The following is a 16,339-nucleotide window of genomic DNA, read 5'->3' as shown; positions in this document are numbered from 1 at the left end:
CCGAAGGCGATTAATTAAGTCTACCAAAGAGGTTTAAGTGAATTTTCCAGCATTCCTTTTTGAAATAGAATGCTGTAAGATGTCTAGAAGGACCAACTTCATAATGACAGTGGACAATACTCTGAATTGCTAACCTTGATACCTCCAATTGTTTTTTGATTAGCAGTAAAGTAGAAAGGAGCTTGATAATTATAGCTGTGTTGATTCATCATAGCCTGTTTTATGAGAGAATCTACTTCCAGTTCTTTTCCTACTGCCTTTTAATCTCCTTGGAAAAAATTATGATGATGAACTTCACTATTCCTAGTTTCCTAATTAAAAAAAATTAACCTTCAGGGACCGGCTTCCACATATTCACCAGCTAATTCATGCCTGCTAAACACTCATGACTTTTTCTAATATGCTGCTCTGTGTTTAAGAGGGTAATGTCTCAAAACAGTCAAACCAATTGTATCCCAAAGTGTGCTATGGACTGCTAATGGATTTGAGTTCATGTTATGCTGTTGTACTGAAGTTGTGCATATACTGTTCTGGGACTGACAAAGATAATCTGAGCGGCAAAAGCTAAGAAGTTGCTTCCAAACATGTGGTAACTGAAAGATATAATGCAAATATAGAAATGTCTGATCAGGGGTCTTCTTTTTGTGTCCTATTATAGGAGGGAATGGGGAGCTGGGAAGTGGCGGTCTATGCCTTTATGGTAGTTGTTGCTTGCAATTTACGTTCTTATGTTCACGTCTATAACTTAGAATACAATAAGGAAAGACTACCTTATTGGCTAATTGCTGCTCAACTGGCCATTATGTTACTCTAGGTGGCGGTGTTTATGTTTATGGCTACTCTGTGCCTATGTGGAATAGCCTTGTCATTCGATCATGATAATTCCTCGGGTTTTTTTTTTTTATTTTTATTTTTTATTTTTTATTTCTGTTTTATCTAACAAAAGGGCTCATAGCTTATAACTGAACTGGACAATTTTACAGGAAAGAGTGCCACTGCTTGCTATTCCTAACCCCTGACAATGATTTTGCTGGAAAGGATCAGGTTAGCCTAACATCCTAAATGCTCTTTTTCCAATAAGGCTTTTGTTTTCTGAATATGCTGGTCTCATCAAGATTTGGTGGTCTCATCAAGATTTCTTATAATCTTGCCATGTTGTTTGCAGACTATCACCTTGGATGAAATTCGGGAATTGACAGCAAATATGTGATTTTATGAACTGAAGCCTCTTATGCGTAGCCACAGTAGGCCTGTACATTACGTATTATCATGAGGATGCCAATAACTGTTGTACTGTTATGCTGTAATGCCTGTATATACTCTTATTTTGGAGAGCCTTGTCATCTCTAACTCTAAGCCTTATCAAGGTATATAGCCATACTCATGTATCTGAGTTTGTATTTGATTTTATGAAATCACATCACAGATTGATAGAAAAAGTCATACATCAATTATTCCAAAGTATATTTCTAAAGGGGTTATTACATTTGATAAAAATGTAGAAGCATTCTAAAGACTTGATCGAGTCAAGAACAATATTAATGCCATTCTTATGGTGTATAACCTAAAAAATGCATATTATTGATTTATTTGCATGTAGCCACAAACAAATTTGATGCAAGAGTTGGGAAAGAAATCTAAATCCTCTATTTCACTAATGTTTGTGTATTCTGAATAAGGAGTATTGTATAGCTAGGGTGAATCTTAATATCTAATCTTAGTACTACATTATTCATGGAACATAATAGCAACACATGATATATCATCAGGGCTTCTTAGCAACGCCTCCTTGACTAACTGCTATGCCGCTACTTGGGCATCATTGAGTTCTCTGATACAATTGCAAGCCTCTTCATTTGACATAACCCGTGCCAATATACAACACATTTAGACCACCAACATATCAGATCATAAACTATTTATTTCCTATATCAACCATTTCTGTATGACTGACTCACATTCCAGATTCCATCGCTTGCAAGTACTATGAACTTTGCATCTGCACCCACAGTCTCGATCCTTACATGGGGCTCACAAGAAATATGTTCCTTTAGTCTTCCATCACCGAATGCCCGTGTCATTGACAACACGCCATCTACACAACGAACGTTCCCTGAATTGATGAATGAATTCAGTCTTTATTTGCCATGTCTTACAAATAGGTAGTTTCCAATAATTATATGATGAAGGTGTACCTGGTCTTTGGGAGACTAAACCACCACCCTTTCTTTAACCAGCTCCTTTTCCTTTTCTGGTTCATGATCAACTGTAATCTGTTATATACTGTGTTTATTGCATAATATTCCACGGGAGTCACCAACATTCGCAACAATAAGTTTCTCATGGTTAATCAGGATAGCAGTTACTGACGTTGATCTGCCTCGTGAGCCTACCACTTTGTCTTTATAAGCTCTTTTGACAGCTGCTTCAGGAGCTTCCCAGAAATCTAGTTGCCATGTATAGATAGGACTTAAGAGTAGAGGGCATTGGAAAATTAAATTAAAAAAAAGAGTTATAAAATGCATAGTGATTGAGAGTGAGGAATAGCTCAAGTTGTTATAGCTTCCCTCTCGGTTTCAAGAGATCCTGAGATTTATTCTCACCCCCGCCCTTGTGGCTCTCTAAACACCAAAAAAATAAAATACATAGTGATATTATGTTGAATCCGGTGGAATCTCCGACACTAGATATAGTTTATGTCATTTACTGTACCCAACCCCCAAAGTTTGTGCTAAAGAAATAGAACTTTATTAGTACTTGATGCCATTGCTTTGAGTACATATCGATCATTTAATAAAGGAAATTTTGTATAAAACCACCTTTTTAAAACTTGTTTTTGTAAAAAACCACCTTTTAAAAAAATGTTGTGAAAGACCACCTTGTTTAAAAATTTTGTTGCAAAATAACACCACTTGCCGGAAAGTTGCCGTTGACCATTAAATTCCGGCGTTGACCCAGTCACGTGCGAAGCACGTGACTTTTAATAACCCATTTTTTTTTTCATTTATTCTTCGAATTTCCCGTACATTTTCTTTCTTTCTTTCTCTTTCTTTCTTTCGTTCCTCCATTGTTGTGTGTAAGGTTTATTTGTTCATTTTTTTTTCTTTATCTTTCTCTCCTCATTATCTCTATGTCCTTCTCTTTCTCCATCTCTTGTTTGCTAATTTCGAATTTTGAAATGCGAATTGGAATTGGGAAATGCGAAAATTAGGGTTTGCTAACTTCGAATTTTTTTTTGTACCACAGGATGTCTCAATCTCCAGTGAACAATTATAAGTGTGGGTGTGGCGTCCCAATTGCTCGGTTGAAGTCTTGGACTCATGAGAACCCTGCACGAAGATTTGAGGCCTGTAAATTTTACAACCCAGAAACGAATCAAAGGGGCTGCAAGTTTTTTCGGTGGGTTGATGAAGATATGACCAATTGGCAGCGCGACACCATTAATCAACTGGTAACTGAGAAGCAACTTATGAAAGGAGAAGTCAGCGTATTGCAAACAAGATTATGTTGCTTAGAGACTGAGAATAAGAGGTTGAAGGAGGAGTTTGAGAAACTGAAATTGAAGCTGAAGAAGTCAAAGAAGGGGCACAGTGAAAGCTTTGGAATTATGATAATGTTGTGTATAGTTGTATCTGTCATGTTTAGTTTCATCATGGTGAAATTGTTAGGTTGAATGAACCTGTATAATATGCTTAGTTGATAAGAAGTAGTATGAATTAGGCAAGCATTTGTAATGTGTTACATAAATCAAAGGATCATATTCAAATGTTACAGAATCTTACCTAAGATATGTTGATTTAGCTCATTTTAGGGTGAATTTGGATATTGTTATGACAAATTGATGATTGGTTGATCCTTGGTGGTAGTAAATGTGTATTTGAGCATTGCAAAGTGAGGGGACGGGGTTTTAATTTTGATAGAACTTATGTGATTTTCTTATTTTAGAGCTGATTTTAGTCACATACAACATCATAATTCCACACACAACCATAACAGCAGCCTGGCCCTGTAGCAATGCAGGATGATTGTAGCAACCAGGAAACAGACTGCAGGACATGCCTCCATCATTGCAGCAAGCAGGAAAAGCCACAGCAGCAGCCTGGAAGGAACTCAGGAGCATGCCATCCAATTCAGCAGTTGGTAGGGGCAGTCAGCCCTGACTAAGAAAGCATAACAACCACACCAACAGACAAGATAATTAACAGCCAAGTCACATACAGATCTGCACTTCACCAAGCAACTGCAGATCAGCTGGCTCAGCCAGCAACATCACAGAACAACCAAGCAGGCTGCAGGCAGCAATAACTAGTCAGCTGCTGAAAGCAACCCACCCCAGCAGCATCAGAACACAGAACAAGACAGCATAAGACAACCATAGCATAATAAATAGAAGCATTAGAAAACAGAAACATATGTAATAAATAGAAGGATAAGAGGCTTGTAGCTTTCATTAAACATCAAGCTTGAATTAAACCATAGTAGCAAATGTATGTCATAACAGAACATAGAATTTAAAACTTAAATATGTTCAATACATAATCCACAAAAGCTAGATATTACAGGCATAATAAACTCATGAAGTGGATGCTTGAGAGCTGATGACACTAGCAGAATTAGCTTGTTGCTTCTTTGAGGTAGATAGGCCCTTAGAAGATGCTGACCCTTTTGAAGCATTTGTTGGTGGTCTTTCCCTCTTTTTGCCAGACTTAGCAGCAACTTGTGTGGGGGTGTTTGTGGTTGTCATAGGTGTTGCTGTTGTTGCATGTGATTCTGGTAGTGTTAAATATGTTGATGAAGTTTTTCCAGCATAGATAGGTGCAACATTTTTAGTTCTACCACCCTTGTTTACCTCAACATTTGGAGGTACTTGGAGTGGTGGATTCTTGCAAGTTTTCTGATAATGCCGAGGCCTACCACACTTCTTGCATGTATTTTGCTTCTTAGGTCTCTGTACATAAGCATCCTCTCCTTCCCCTGGTTCCTTGATTCTCTTTTTCCCCTTAGGCCTGCCTGGTTGTTTCTTGAATGGAGGTGGCAAAGGTCCTGGTAATGCACTCCTTGGCCACTAATTTTTCCCTGGCATAGGGTGGAATGATGGGGCATATGTCTTAGCATAGGTTGCAACATGGTATGCTCTATGGACATAATCCTCCCACTTGTACCTTTGCATTGCTATGCAAGCCAATGCATGGTAACAAGGGATCCCCATTAACTCCCACCTGAAACAGCCACATGTTCTTGTTTGCAAATTCACCACATATGTCTCCCCAGTTGTTACATGATCTACCTCAAACTCATGCACATCTGCTCGAGTCACATCACACTTCTGTACTTCTTCACTTGCCCTTTCTATCATCCTCACCACTGATGGCATAATCTGACCATCAAACTTTGCCAGCCCTTCCCTTTTCACACATCATCTCTTCATTACCCACCTCCTTATCCATTCCATCATTCCCAAGATAGGCATAGACCTAGCTTCTCTAATGACATTATTGAAGCTTTCACAAACGTTATTGAGTAACATGCCAGACTTACAACTACTGCTGAATGCATGCCTTGACCAATGGCATGGTGGAATCTTGTTCAAATAATCAAAAGCTTCTTGTGATATTAACTTAATTGACTCCATTTGTTGGTCAACCCTAAACTGAAATAAAAAAAAATAGAAACCAAATAAATAAATGACTACAACTTATTACCCTTTTTCAGTACTTTTAAACATTAACAAGATCATAAAGGTTATACCTTTGTGGTTGCTCTTGCTGCCTTGTAGAAGTATTGCTTGAAAAGCGTCCCTGAGAATTTGAGTTTGAAGTTTGCCCATATATGTCTGCAGCAGAATCTGATTTAAGCTCTAGGTACAACTTTCTTGAAAACATCCAACAAGCCCTGTAAAATTAGCAAACTACCATTAGGAGTTACAATTAGCATAATTAGGCAATCAAATATGATAGTGTGCAATATAAACCTGACCTTCTGCCTGTCAGACATATATGTCACACCTGTATCTCCCACTCAAGTAGAATGCTGAGCAACACTACCTAAGTCTGCAACTAGTAACTCCAAAAACCATTCCCATGTTTCAGCATTCTCCACTTCAACAATAGCCCATGCAACAGGGAACAAGTTGTTGTTCCCATCCTTAGCTACTGCAGCCAAACATATGCCAGGAACTGGTCCCCTCAAGTGACAACCATCAAGTCCTAATATAGGTCTACAACCTGCCACAAACCCTCTTTGCAAGGTTGCAGACACACATACATCCTCTGAAATAGTGGGGGGGGGGGGGATGCTCAATGCCAGTGCACTTGACTACTGTTGTACTACCTGGATTACATGCCCTAATGGCTTCACAATAGTCCCATACTCTTTTATACTGCTCTGAAAAATCACCATGGATCATTTGCATTGCTATTTGCCTAGCATAGTAGCATTTGTAATACCCAAGCATCACACCAACCACTCTCCTAGCTCTGACCATGAAATCCCTTAGTCTCCAAGTAGGAGTATCTCTCCATTCATCAATAAACCTCTCTGCCAAATATCGAGCTGTGACTTTGTTGTTCACATGTTGCTTCCCACAAATGTGCTTCAATCTCAGTGACTTGATTTGTAGTGTGGCTTCACCTTTCACCTTCTTACAATGCACCTTAAACAAGCATTTCCTCCTTTCCTGACATGTGCAGGCCACAATCCTACCATGCTTCCAATCACACCCACACTTATTCACACAATAGACACTTACTCTCTTGCTATCATTGTGAAGAAAGTAATAGTTATATCCATGATCTATTGCATGATATCTTAATGCTTTCCTGAACACATACACAGATGGGAATTTCTGACCAAGGCACAACTTCACTTTGTCTTTGAAATCTACATCTGGGTTGAAAACAGGGTAGTGGATCCCCCTTTCATCATTTGAATCAGGTAAGCTCTCAATATCATCATCAGATTTACCTAAATCAACATCATCATCTAAGTTAATTATACCTTTTTCCCCTCCAACTGCTCCCTCATACTCAATCTGAGCTAATGGAAGCCTTGCACCCCCACCTAAACTCCTAGTAACACTCTTTGTATGTATTCATCCAGTTTTTCAGCAAACAAATCCTCATCTTCCCCATCTTCACAATCTCCATCACCTACCTCAAAATCACTGCCATCAGAATCTGTGAAACTAACACCTTCTTCTACCTTCTGCTGCTCACTATGCTCAGTAGCAGCAACCCATTTTTTAGATCTAGGTTTTGGGTTGGCTCGTTTTTTGGCAGAGAATGAAGTAGGGAGTTTTTGAGTTTCTGTTTGGTGTGAGGAGGAACAAGGCTGGTTATGTGTTTGGTGTGAGGAGGAACAAGTCTGGTTATGTGTTTGGTGTGAGGAGGAATAAGGCTGGTTATGTGTTGAAAGGGTACTTTGTGACTTTGTATTTTCAGATCTAGGGTTATCTTTATGTTGAGGTGGGACCATTTCACTTGACTCAGCTACCACTTTTCTGTTTTTAGCACTCCCCACCAACTCTTCTACATTAAACCAACTTGCCACATCCTCAAGATTCTCACTACCATCCACATCATTGCCCACATCATCAACTTCTTTTGTTACACCCTCATGGTGAACAACATACAAATTATACCAACCATCAGATTCAGGAGATTCCAACAACTCAGGAATCTCACTATCACTCTTTAATTCCTTCCTACCACTAAATAGAGTACACCCCCTCCTCCTAAACCAAATTTCACCCACAGATTCATACTTTAACTCATGCCTAATCCAATACGAAAACTCAAAGTAACATGCTTCGGGTGTAAACTAAGTCCATGATAACCAGTAGGCCCTGGTTCATAAGTTGTTACCCGTTTCTTATGATTAGTGACAAATACACCCCCATAATACAATCTAAAATTCATTTTTCCACTTTTTAATTTATACCAAGGTAGAAACACATTATCTCTTCCATGAAACCTGTAGACATGCATAAACAACAACAACAACACAAACGAATTTTTTTTATCAACTACCAACAACAAAGACACTGTCAAACACCCAACAACAAAGACACTGTCAACCAATTGCAATTAAAATATACCCATAAAAGACAATAAAAAAACAATTGCAATTAAAATACCCCATAAAAGACAATAACATATTTAATTACTTATTTCATTAGGGTTTAAAAAATTCAATTAATTTATTCCCCCAATCAGCTTAAACTACAGTATAATAAAAAAACCCTAACCTTGGAATGTGTACGATCTCCCATCTGGTCCCCCTCTCAAATTTGCGTTTGCCTGCTTTTTTCACCATTGATGACAACACAAGAAAAACCCAGAGAAAACCCAGCAGTGATTGCGAAATTGCGAAATTTAGGAGATTGCGAAATTCGTACAACAGTGAAAATGACGAGAAAGAGAAAAAATTTTACCTTAATTGAATTACCGGCAACTATTTCAACCACATGCATTGATGTCTTCTGAAATTTGCTCTGCCAATTTTTGATTGTATTGAATGCGTGGAGGAACAGAACGAAAGAAAGAAAGAAAATGTATAGGAAATTCGAAGAATAAATGAAAAAAAAATTGGGTTATTAAAAGTCACGTGCTTCGCACGTGACTGGGTCAACGCCGGAATTTAATGGTCAACGGCAACTTTCCGACAAGTGGTGTTATTTTGCAACAAAATTTTTAAACAAGGTGGTCTTTCACAACATTTTTTTTAAAAGGTGGTTTTTTACAAAAACAAGTTTTAAAAAGGTGATTTTATAAAAAATTTCCTTTAATAAATAACAGCGTTGAATTATTTCATTTACTTTTGTGCCTGTACGATTAATTATTTACCGCCAAATAAAATAAAAGAAAGAAAATAAAATTGCAACTACTCAATTTTATTTATTTATTTTTTCTGATGTACGGAACTACTCAAATTTTAGATGCACTATATGTGGTTAGTTTTAGTCTTTAATTTTAGTAGGCTATATATGTCGCTACATTTTATACAGAGTTGTGCACGACCAGTTGGATCTCATAACAACTATTTTCTTTTTTTGGTGTTCTACCCGATTCACCCTTTGGGCTAATCCGAATTCGGGGATCAGTTCTGGGTGGTTAGGTTCCAATCCCCTCCCAATTGTTGTTGAGGGGGATCGAACATGCGATCCTCCCTACTAAGTGTAGTCCCAATCACCACTACATCAACTACCAATTGGTATAACAACTACTTATAACTTTGTTACTATTCATGGCCGAATAAGGTGTTGTTTGGTTGCCATGGAAAATGAGTTCCCATAAGAAATTATATTTCATGAGAAATAATTTCCCTTGTCCGATCCATTTCCTAGGAATTGACCTAAGCTTGTTTGGTTGATAACATAGAAACTTAAATTTCCTATGTCTTTTAGTAATTTTGATTAACTTAGAGAGAGAAAGAAAGAGACTAAATTATTAATGCTAATAATGCGAATAGGTCCCATAATAATTATGGGAAATGTGACTTACCAAGGGAGGGCTTGGTAAGTGAATTCCCATGATTCATGGGAATTGAAACTTTTTAAGGAAATTCCATTTCCCCCAGTTTGATAATTTTGTGTCTACCAAATAACACCTCCATATCATATTTCCTAGGAAATGGAATTTCCTATGTTTTTTACCTCCAACCAAACAACACCTAAGAATAATAGTATGTGGTTGAACTTGCAATCATTCCTCTTCCCCATTTCCATGATCACATCATTATTAACTCTACCTCCCTTTAATGTTACTTGATCTAGTAGTGCGCATGCATCGCAGATAATGGTGATCTCATTCCTTTTGGTGTACACGCTACTTCTTTCATTGTAGGCCTTTGTTCCCGCTCAAATTCATGCATCGCTTTGCCAGATTCACTACCACTTTTAACTCTTCTTCCTTTGCTTCGTCTATAACTTGAACATCTAGAATTTCATGTAAGTCGTCATTTTCAGAACTATATAAATATATAGGAACTCATTTGTTAACCCTTTCCATTCTCTGGATTTGTCCTTAGATACTGGCGCCATGCCTGTTAAAATCTCTGCCACCACTACTATCACTCTTTTTGATCTATACATTGGTTTGATTGGAAGTACTCTGGATCCATATAGCCAAACGTCCCCTGCACACGAGTTATCAAGTGAGTTTGATCATCATCATGCTCCTTAAAGTACCGAAATCTGATAACTTTGCTCGATTTTTGCTATCCAATTCAACAGTACATATATTTGTGGACTTAATATCTCTATGATAGATAGGTGAAGAGGATGATGAATGCAAGTATGCAAGAGCTCCAACTATTTCTGCAGCTATTTGCAGCCTCATCTTCCAGGTAATTTGGAAGTCTTCACTGGGGTTGTGGATGTGCTTAGCAAGTATTCCGTTCGGTACGCACTCATACACGAGCAATGGAACTTGTGTCTCTAAGCAACATCCTAGTAGTTTAACTACATTTCTATGGTTGATTTGGGATAGAATAACCACCTCATTAATAAAATGTTCTGACTGATTCATATCTACCTTTTTTTTGGACGCTGCCCAGTTAATCTTTTTTATTGTTTTAATTTGTCAATCTTGTAAGTCACCTCAGCATTTGTAAATAGAGCAGGTCGAGTCAGCTACCCATAGCCACACGTAAGCAAGCGATTGTAAACACCGCTACTTATTTCCTCCATTGAATCTACCACCGACACCACCATCTTCATCATGTCCACCGACACCATTATCTTCCTCCATCAAACCGTCCACCGACACCACCACCTCCGACGGCTTCGTCGCCGAATTAAACAAAAACCTTAGAAATAAAAGGTGAAATTAGGGCTTGGTTAACCCCAAAGGGTAGGGGGTGACCAAGAACAGATCTGGTGGAGAGTGAAAGGTGGAGGTGGTGGTTCTATGCAGCTGCCATTGATGAATGAAGGGCTTTGAGGAGAGAGGATGAAGAAGGTAATTAAAGTGAGTTAACGGACGGTAACTCCGTGTAATGACGTGTAGTGCGGAGTCATCCGAAACGTGGCCGCCATATTTACATGTAACACCGCGTAATTTACCATGTTATCTTCACATTAAGTGAGGAAAATACCTATCGTACCCCTAGATTGACAAATTAAAACCGTCAAAATTACAGATCAATAGGAAATTCTTGCTTTTTGTTAGGCTTCTTAGTGGCCACCACTCTTCCATCAAGTAACATGTCTTTATAGACAGTACCCTGACCTCCGTGGCCAAGAATTCTATTTGTGTTGAAATTCTCCGTGGATTTTTCTTATTCGTGGGCTGTAAAGACTCTTGTACTCTCTACAAAACCCCCTTTAGAGATCATCTGCTATTGTAACAATAAATCACCACTTTTATACAATAAGCTATTTACAACCAGCTAATCAAATCAACTAATATAAACAACTAGTCAAACTAGTTAATACAATCAGCTATATCAATCAGCTAATTACCAGATAAGGCCAAAGTCTTCTAGCTAACTTGAAATAAAGAACACTTCAATTACGCCGCTCCATGTATCAATCGACAAAGAAAAGGCTCACCAAAACAAGAGGACCATGTATCACTTGTAAGACTAATTTAACAGGACCATTAAAAGTACTGCATGCATGCAAAATGAAACTAGCCGTTAAGTGCATGCATGCAAAAAATTTTAAAAAAATGCCATGCAATTTGCAAAAGTACCTTTGCAAAAGTACCTGTTAGTAATAGGGTGGTCCGTGCGGGTTGTCATGTTGGGTGGGTCATGCGGGTTGGGCGGGTCGTGTGTGCAGCGGTGTAGGGTAGGCTATGTCGTGGGTCGTGCAGGGTGGGTTGGATCGTGTGAGTTGGGTCAGGTTGGGTGGGTCGAATTTAATGGGTCGAAACGGGTTGTGCGGGTTAGGTTTAATCAAATCGGGTCGAAATGAGTTGGGTCAAAATAGGGTTGTGTCACAAATTTTGGACCCACGACACAACCTGGGCTAAACCCGAGCTGTGTCGGGTTGGTGCCGGGTCAAAAACGGGTTGGACCCGGTTGACCCACCAGCCGTGCGGGTAGGGGTGTGCAAAAAAGGATCGAGATCGAAAATCGGATCGGGACCGGACTGGACAGTTTGATTCCAGGTCGGTCTTCGGTCCTCACAAATTGGTGATTTCGGGTTTCCGGTGTGATACCCCGTATTTTTAATGTATTTTACAAATTATTTGATTATTTATAAAATAGATTTCTTGGCTAAATTATTTTAGTTTTGGGTTTTAAATAATACAAGGTTTAATTTTTGGGTCAACAAGTATTTTACCCAAATGTAGCCCATTTTCATAAGAAACCAAATTCATCCTATTTTCGTATTTAGGTTAACTATTTTACTATGTAAGTCCATGACTTTATAAAGCCCAAACCTACTCTACTTACCCTACACTATTTATTTCGGGTTATCCTGCGTAGTAACCTCGTTTTTTTTCACTTTTCTACTCTGTGCCCTAACATATATGACTTTCTACGCTGTAACCCTAAAACACGAAAAGTGACTATATGGCGCCCTCGCCGTTAAACTGCCGTTAGATGATTCCGTTAACTTTAATGAGAGTGCGTATATTAGTCTGATATTAGTTTTGCGAGGAGTATTTCCCTCCAAAAAACCCACTGCCCCCCTCCTTTCTTCTTCTTCCTCCTTTTATAATTACCCTGTTTTATTTCAATTTTTTTAGGGTTCCATTGTAGGCAATTACAGTTTCAATTGAAGCAAGAAGCCATGTCTAGTTCTTGCTGCTCGTTCCCCTCAAATTCATCATGTTCCTTGCAATTCTTGAGCCCACGATGTTTTTGCAACCCTCCAAAACTAGCGAAGTTGAATATTTCAACAACAACTCGCAACCCTAGGACAACGTTCTTTAAGTGCAATGATTGCGGCTTTTTCAAGTGGATGGATGAAGGTGATGTGCAGGGTCTTGAATCATTGAGGGCTGATGAAACCGAAATTGCATCTCTGAAGGAGAAAGTAATAGAGCTAATTAGCTACATTAGGGAAGTTATTAAAATTAGTGTTTTTATGTATGTTGTGTTACTTATAATTGTGCTGTTAAAAAGTGCGGGGTGAAGTGATTGTAATAGAAAGATTGCTGTTACTTTTATGTGTTAATGAAATGGGTGGAAAAACCCTTTTTTCTTAGTTCAATGAAATTTCATCAATTTGTTCGAGTTGTTATTATAGTAATAATATAATGAACTCCACAATACAACAATCATAAACAGGCAACATATATAATACTATCAGCCCAATATATACATAATGTCAAAAGTTTGACATCCAACATCTAACATCAGTGTTTAACACCCAAAAAATCATTCACCATTTCCTATCATAAGTTTAACAGCCCAATACATAATTCAACCAAGTTTGTTCCCAAAAGAAACTTGAAAATATTAACAGTAGTTTAAATGTGTCTAAAAAAAAGCCACTGTCATGCTCAAATCATCCTTGACCTGTTGGAACAAAGGGGCTTATAACATGGCAAGCCTGTTCAATATCTTTTGCCTTTTATGCAAAGAAGCTATAGTTGGGGTAGGCTGAGAGGAAGGCCCTTCAGTAGTAGGAGGCTCTCTGTTTCTGCTCCTAGATAGCAGCATAGGTTGGCTTGAGCACTCTACATTTGACTGAGTTGAGCTAGTACCAATCATCTAGTTAATCAAGTTGAAATCCATCTCAGTCTGGCTAGTTTGCTGCCTTGTTCTCTTGCCCTTTGCTGCAGTGGTGGGGGCCTTACCTTGCTGCTCCAGAATCTCCTACTTAGTCAACCCACCCTTGCAAGTAGCAGCATTATGCCCATGTTGTTTGCAATTCTTGCACTGAACAGTAGCAGACCTCTTCCCTTTTCTCTTCTCTCCTTCTTCTCTTCTCCTATTTCTGAAAGGTCTGCAAACATTTATTTTCATTGGAGGTGGGACTAGTTTGGGAACATCCATGCCAAGCCATTGCTCAGGGGATGGAATGGACAATATATTCCCACTGTATGCCAGCTTATACCTAGCCACAGAGTACCATGCCCTCACAAAATCATTTGGATCTTTCCCAGCATCAAGTATTGCTCTAATTCCATGCCTACATGGAATGCCACTTACTTGCCACCTACCACAAACACATGACCAGCGGTTCAATGACACTGGGAGCATACTTCTTCCATCAGACACTTCATACTCTCCCCTCCCAGAAGGATATGCATGGCATAACCTGGATTCTTTGGTCAAAGCCCTAACCCTCTCTCTAATGTTAGGACAAATGCCTTCCTCCACCCATTGCTCAGCCAGCTGTTTCCTTGTAGCATGCCTAACCATTGCAATCCTCCTAATTCCTGTCATGGTATAAAAAAATTAGTGAAGTCAATAATCACAGCCCAACATATACATTGATGGTGTTTACAGATATGCTATACCTTCAAGTAGTGTTAGGATGGGATAACTCCTATCTACCCCAATAGCGTTGTTGAAACTTTCAACAAAATTGTTAGTATTCTCATAAGAAGACAGTTGGGGGTCAAATTTCCACCTTGTCCATCTATCAGGGGCCCCACCTCCTTAAACCACTTCACAGCTCCAAGTCCAGCAGCATACTGTACTTTTCCTAGAGCTTTTTTGAAACTGAAGACTGAGTAGGCATTAGTCACCCCCCAAAACAGTTTATGCATCAGTATACCTGGATAATCGGCTTTGAAATTTTTGCACAAATGCCTTGCATAGTATCTTCTGGGAACTTTTGGCCACACTTGATCCAAAGCAGGGTCAATTCCCTAGCACAGATAAAGAAACATTAGTTAAACTGACTTTGATAATTAAAATACACACAACTTAGTCTTAATTTGCATAGAGATCTACAAACCTTCTGCCTAACTGACATTATAGTCCAGTCAATCCTTCCTGTGCCAGTGAGAGTGTTCTTCAAGTGATGAAAGAACCAAGACCAGCTTGTCTTGTTCTTTGAATCTACTACAGCTAGTGCAACTAGGAAGATTTCATTATTCCCATCTAAAGACACAGCTGATAATAAAATTCCTCCATAGTTTCCTTTCAAATGGCAACCATCAACACCAACTAAGCCCCTGCATCCCAGAATTAACCCTTCAAACTATGCTCCAAAGAAGATGAAAATTGACTTAAATTGGAGAGAGTGTTCAGGCTGCTGTAGGGCTTTCTAGGTACAAAATGCCACTATCCTTGGGTTTCTCTCCTTCAGCAAATGACAGTACACATTGAGATTGTGATATGACTCATCATGCCTTCCCTGAATGAGGTCCATTGCAATACTCTTCATTTTGTATAGGGATGAGCATGCCATTGTAATACCAAATCTCTCCCAAAGTAATTGATTAAGTGCTTTCCCTTTGATATCTGGGTTGGCTCTAATATCTTCCAACAACTTCTGAGCTGCCCACTTGCAATTACACATTGGATTATTGACCATGTTCATGTCACATGTATGTCCATGCTTTATGCTTTTTATGGCCCAAATAAACCCATCAATGAGTTCAGTAGCATAAATCCTCCACCTGCATCTACTGTCAGCACATTCAGCAGTGTATCTGTCATGTTCAACTTTCCTCACTACCGAGCTGAATCCTTCTTAGATGCAATAGTCTCTAAGGGAATCCTTGAAGTGATCCCTATCAACAAACAATTGCCATGGTCTTAAATAAATTCTCCCAAACTCTGGATCATCATACACCTCACTCTTGTTATACAACTTTCCCATATAACCCCCTTCAGCACCATCTATTTCTCATTACACCTGAGTGGCTCCCAACCTCCATCAACATAATTTTGCTGCAATAACTCACCCACATTCTCCTCCACTACATCTGGATCACCATCCTCACCTCCACTCTCAATCTCAATCTCTTGCTCTTCTTCAAGTATGTACTCACCATCACTCTCAGAACTGCTATCATCATCACTATGCAGGCTATCATCATCATTAACCTGGACCCCACTTGCACCTCTTCTCCTAAGTACCCTACCATTCCCACCTTCTGGTGTAATTTGGGATGACTGACTATGTGGAACAAACAAACCCTTAAGCCTTGCAGTGTTGTTAGGAAATTTCTTGCCATGAGGAAAGAGAAGTACTCTGCTTTGGCAGGTTCTAGATTTTCTGGTAGACTCAGATGGGGGTTCATTTTGTTTACTTTTTGGTGGTCTCAATGGTGCCTGACTAAGATTTGGGCTGGGGTTAGCTTGCAATAGCCTTGGACTTCTTCTGGGTGTAGGAGAAAGCATTTGGGATTCAGAGTTAGATGGGTGAAAGAAATCATCATCACATAGTGTGATATGTGGGGGAGAATAAAGGGATATTTCTTCT

General features: G+C 39.0%; 1 protein-coding gene, 1 long non-coding RNA gene and 1 pseudogene across 2 annotated transcripts; 2 read left to right on the top strand and 1 right to left on the bottom strand.

Annotated features, from left to right (window-relative positions):
• Positions 1-580: 580 nt before the first annotated feature.
• LOC110739959 lies at positions 581-1,411 on the top strand. The gene is made up of 2 exons (XR_002514961.1): positions 581-1,044; positions 1,166-1,411. It is a non-coding gene; the product is annotated as an uncharacterized LOC110739959 (long non-coding RNA).
• A 317-nt stretch (positions 1,412-1,728) lies between these two features.
• On the bottom strand, positions 1,729-2,715 carry LOC110739929 (annotated as a pseudogene).
• Positions 2,716-3,247: 532 nt separating this feature from the next.
• LOC110740120 lies at positions 3,248-3,673 on the top strand. The gene has a single exon (XM_021920618.1). It carries the CDS (start codon positions 3,248-3,250, stop codon positions 3,671-3,673), a length of 426 nt encoding a protein of 141 aa, XP_021776310.1.
• Positions 3,674-16,339: the final 12,666 nt, after the last annotated feature.

The sequence above is a fragment of the Chenopodium quinoa genome, unplaced genomic scaffold (assembly GCF_001683475.1).
Source record: "Chenopodium quinoa cultivar QQ74 unplaced genomic scaffold, ASM168347v1, whole genome shotgun sequence".
Lineage (NCBI taxonomy): Eukaryota > Viridiplantae > Streptophyta > Magnoliopsida > Caryophyllales > Amaranthaceae > Chenopodium > Chenopodium quinoa.
Note: the sequence above shows the minus strand (reverse complement) of the source record. Positions and strands in the feature narration are given on the sequence as shown.

Coding starts and splice junctions, on each gene's coding strand:
- LOC110740120 (XM_021920618.1), top strand. CDS start 3,248: ATGTCTCAATCTCCAGTGAACAATTATAAGTGTGGGTGTGGCGTCCCA.